General features: G+C 32.6%; 2 protein-coding genes across 2 annotated transcripts; one reads left to right on the forward strand and one right to left on the reverse strand.

Moving 5' to 3' along the window:
• Positions 1-560: 560 nt before the first annotated feature.
• LOC132045584 (1,4-dihydroxy-2-naphthoyl-CoA thioesterase 1-like) lies at positions 561-1,800 on the forward strand. The gene has a single exon (XM_059436170.1). It carries the CDS (start codon positions 743-745, stop codon positions 1,226-1,228), a length of 486 nt encoding a protein of 161 aa, XP_059292153.1. The 5' UTR covers positions 561-742; the 3' UTR covers positions 1,229-1,800.
• A 590-nt stretch (positions 1,801-2,390) lies between these two features.
• LOC132045585 (heat stress transcription factor B-2a-like) lies at positions 2,391-4,706 on the reverse strand. Its single transcript, XM_059436172.1, has 2 exons — positions 4,387-4,706; positions 2,391-2,851 (listed from the first exon to the last, which is right to left on the reverse strand). Exons 1-2 carry the CDS (start codon positions 4,651-4,653, stop codon positions 2,519-2,521), a joined length of 600 nt encoding a protein of 199 aa, XP_059292155.1. The 5' UTR covers positions 4,654-4,706; the 3' UTR covers positions 2,391-2,518.
• Between the last annotated feature and the right edge of the window lie 259 nt (positions 4,707-4,965).

The raw sequence follows: 4,965 nt of genomic DNA on the forward strand, positions 1-4,965 counted from the left end.
CTTTAAATACAACACCTAAAAGTGACCAACCAACAAGCAAAACATGTACAATTGCATCGTCATCATGATGTATATATTTCCAATATTTTCTTTTACTTGTCCAGTTAGCATTTAAGAGCATACTAATTTTAATAATTTATCTTTATTAATGATACATTAAAAAATTAAAATAGCCTCCTCTTATCTCGATTTTGATTCAACGTCATTATCATTTTGGAGATAATTTTTATTGATTGTATTGTGCAGATTAAGAGGACACTCTACGTTGTTGAATCGATAACTATTTTTCGGCTAAGCTAGCTTTCTCCGTTCCTCCTTGCTAACGAGAGTCAAAGATAATACAAAAATATTCACTTGTTGTCCATCGACTGACTACTAGTAATTCAATTAATTTGAAAAATAGTTACTTAACTATAAGAGTGAAATTGGAGAAAGAAAATTTTCCAATTTATTAAAGTAAACAACTAAAAAATAAACAATAACATGTACAAGTATAATCAAGAAACACGCAGACTGACCCGACATCCGTATCTGTAAAAGAAAAGTACCAAACACCAAGAAAACACAACTGCATCATCATATATCATCAATCTTGTTCCTTATTTAAAAAATCAGATATCTTTATACTTTCAGCAAAAATAGAAAAAATCCAAAACAACAAACAAACTTCTATATAACTTCCAACCCCCAACAACATTTCAACATCTCAAGATAAAAATTCAAGGAAAGAAAGAAAAAAAAAATGGATCCATCAACAACATCAATTCCAAAGAAAGAGATTTTAGATGCACCACTTCATGAAATTGGCTTCGAAATTTCAGAGATCTCCCCTCAGAAAATCTCCGGCCACTTTCTAGTGACCGAAAAATGCTGCAACCCTTTTGAGGTGTTGCATGGCGGAGTCTCGGCTTTAATAGCCGAGTCTCTAGCCAGTATGGGCGCCCATGTGGCGTCCAACTTTCAAAGGGTGGCTGGGGTCCACCTCAGCATCCACCACCTCAAGAGTGCAAATCTTGGTGAAATTGTTTATGCTGAGGCAAAACCACTCAATGTTGGGAAATCTATTCATGTTTGGGAAGTGAATTTGTGGAAGAGTGAAAATTCTTCAAATTTGGGGAATACTAGAATTTTGATTTCAACATCAAGAGTTAATGTCAAGACTAATATGGTTGTACCAGAAAAAGTCAAAGATGCTGCTGTGAATCTCAAGAAATATGCCAAGTTATGAGTAGGCCTGGGCGTCGAGTCGAGTTCAATCGAGCTCTGTATAGAGTTCGAGTTGAGTCGAGTCAAGTCCAATCGAGCTTCTAACGAAATTCGAGTCGATTAGGCTTTTGTTCGTGAATTCAGTAGAACTTTTAGGGCTCATTTGGTTACTGGAATTATGAAAACTATCATGGTTAAAATATTATTTTATATTTCGTTTGGTTGTATTTTTAATTTCGGTATAAGTATTACCCCTAAAATTTTATACCGGAATCTTGATATGCTTTTATGTGATCTCCAAATTTAGAATCCTTCTATGGTGCGTTTTATTTACTCTTTTTTTTTTTTTTTTTTTTTTTTTTTACCGGGTCACTGGTCAGCAAAGTCTGAACTAACGTGGAGAAGAAAATGCGAAGCACTTTAGCCTAACGGGAATTAGCAATGACGAAATAAGAAGATGAGGTGCCTCCGATACCCCCTTTTAGAAAGAAGGGTCTAAGGATTTGGGTTTATAGCTTTTCTTGTCCCCCCTTCGCTAGGCGGTGCTTATCTGGGTGTGCTTGCTTATTCTTGCTCTACACAACTTCTTCTCTCTCATCGAAGAGAGTTGTAATATTTTATTTAAATTGTATTTTCGTAATATGATTTGAATTGGATTTTCTAATATATATATATATATATATATATATATATATATATATATGAGATATGTTCTAGTAATTTGTTCATTTGTTCACTAGAGAATCCTGCACACCGCTATATCCCACAGAAGAACAGGACCTTTATGTGTCCCCAAATTAGACAGGCTTTATACTTGTCTGTATATGTATACCGTTCAATGAAGAAAAGTGGTCCATTTTGTCATCAACAAGATCACTTGGATAGTAAAATAATTATATTTAAAAAAAAAAAAAAAAAAAAACTTGATAAGAGAAGTGTTGAGGTATATAATTATGAATTTTGTTCATGAACAAACACCTGAATTTCAAAAAGAAGAATTTTCTTATGTTAAGTTCAACATGTGAAAATTCTCTAGTCAAAATGTTGAAAACAATAATTGGGCTCTTTTTCCCTTTTCCTCTCCTATTTGTTAAAGAGTTTTAGCCTTAATTTTTGTACATTGACAGTAATGCATAATAATTTTTCGGTATTAGATAACTTAAAAGGTAATTACTCATAATAAATGAAATTTCTAACTTGAAAAATAAAGCAACTAAACTGCGATGGAAGGTAAAATTTCACCGATAATGTAGTATTTTTTGCACTGTCAGTGAATATAAGGGGATGGAAGTAACTAGTTTCACTTAGCTACCTAACAAAGCCTTCTAACTTTATTTTTTTGATTTCCCACATACTGAGAAAGACATTTCAACAATTTTGTTTCCAAAGTTTTGAAATGAGCAATTTGCATTTGCAATTCTAGCCTCTTTTTTCTTAAATTCTGATTCTCCACCATAAGCAGCTGCTGATTAACATTCTCTTCTTTTGTGGCCACATTTGTAATTTCTTGAGAAGGCTTTAAATATGAAGGAAAGACACTAGGGTCACTTTTCTTTCTTGTGATTTTTGCAAGCAAATGTTTACTTCCTCTCTTGAACTCCTCATGGGAGAATTCCCACCTTTTTGATGCCACTTTCTTGAATCCCTATTTATTTTTATTTAAAAAAAAAAAATTAAGATTAGTTAACATAAAAAAATGGCTAACTATATATGTAACAAAATTCAACAAACTGACAGCAGAGACGAATTTAGAGCTAGTTCTGTGTGTTCAACTGAAGTTATAACTTAATTCGGCTCGAGCAACGTCTACATACACAAAAGAATTTAAAATTTATCCATACAATAAGATTGTGCTCATTTTGAACCTACTGACTCTACATCTTGAATTTCGTCTTTTTAAAGGAATGTTGTCTAGAGAGTGGATGGCTAGCAACAGTGGCGGAGCCTCAACCAATTAATTCGGGGGTTTAACTGAATTCCCTTCATCGGTAAAATTGTACTGCATAAATTGGAAAAAATAATTTATTTTCCTATTATACACACACACATAAACGTTTGAGTCGCGTGGCATAAGGAAAATTTTCATTGTAATAGCAGAGATAGTTCAAAATTTGCTTTAGATCACATTTTCTTTTGAATCTACCTATTAAATTTCCTGATTCTGCTACTGACTAGCAGTCTAGAGAAGATAAATAGAACTGCAATAGTAAAGTTAAAATTTTGTTCAACATTCATATATGCTAGTCTATGTTGTACAGCTCTAATTTATTTTAGAAGTCATATATACCACATTCTAAAAAGTTGTCTAGTTTAAGTCAAAATAAAACTGGTTTTCCAAAATTTTAAAACAAGTTTGTGATTAAATTGACTTTAATTTGGACTAGGATGGTTTCCAATTCTTGGATCAGTTTTAGCTTGCCAGCCATTTTGACTACAGAAAAAAAGCTGCAAATAATACAGCAACAAAGAAATACATGCCTGCGTTCAATATTTTCCTATATCCCTTAAAGTTCTTTATACAAACTAATCGTATTTCATATGTAAAACATAGAAAAATATACACAAAAATGTACATATAGATATACTGTTAAGAAAATAAACTTTAGACTCAACTCAAGCCAAAATATTAGCTTGTGAAGTGAGATTCTACCGGGACAACTCAATATCTTGAACATTAATTCTAACAAATACATGTTCAGACATAACATGTGCTCTCTCTAATAACTTAATCGAACTTTAACATGGTATCAAAAGGTCCTGAGTTTAAATCTCATCGCGACTCAAAAAAAAAAAAAAAGGATTTCAAGTATTTGGCCAATGAAAAAGATCATGCCCATACGTAAAGGGGCGGGTGGAGACACAACAAAATTAAAGTGCGTTCTCTCTAACAGCTTAAGTTCTTGAATGAGATAGTCACACAATTCATAATGATATGATAACAAACTCGATCCTGAGTTCAAATCTCACCGCCACTAAAAAAGCCAAAAAAAAGATTTCACATGCTATATAGTCAATGAAAAAAAATCACTCTCATACGTAAAAGAAGTGTTGAGACATAACAAATGAAAGCAAACTCTCTCCAAACTTAAAGCTTTTTGATGATATGGTTACATATTTCAACATTAATACACATAAACACATATGTGTATTGGACAAAGAGAGATTAAGAGAGAAACTTACATAGGTATTAAGTTGTCGAATGAAACTCGAGAAATTATTGTGTTTGAAATATCTAGGCAACATGAGTTCAGAAAATTCATCAGGAGACCACACAACAAATCCAGTGCCCTCTTCATTCCATGAAACTACCTTATTATTATTCTCTTCTTCCAAAAGTTCATAAGTTTTCAATAGAAATGGCGCCGGGCACTTCGTTTTCGACGGTGGCTGCCTGATTTTCAGACTGATCGTCTCGTCTTCTGTTGTTCCAATGGCTGCTGTTGCCATGGACTATATAGGATGTTCTGTTTTTTTTTTTTTCTTCTCTTGATAGATACTAGTATTGGATAGATATAAAGTACATGGAGATCACTTCTGGTGCAAAAAGTTTCTACTACTTATACTAGTCCCTCCTTAGCATTTTTATTATGTGACTGTTTGGTCAAACTTATTTTTCTCCAATACTTTTTTTTTTTTTTTAAAAAGTGCTTATTTAGAAAAAATTTTGGGACTAGCAGAATCAATTTTTCAGAAGCTAAAAAAAAGTAGCTCTTTCCCGGAAGCACTTTTGAGAAAATACACTTAAAAACACTTTTTAAA

This window comes from Lycium ferocissimum, unplaced genomic scaffold (assembly GCF_029784015.1).
Source record: "Lycium ferocissimum isolate CSIRO_LF1 unplaced genomic scaffold, AGI_CSIRO_Lferr_CH_V1 ctg7138, whole genome shotgun sequence".
In the NCBI taxonomy this organism is placed as follows: domain Eukaryota; kingdom Viridiplantae; phylum Streptophyta; class Magnoliopsida; order Solanales; family Solanaceae; genus Lycium; species Lycium ferocissimum.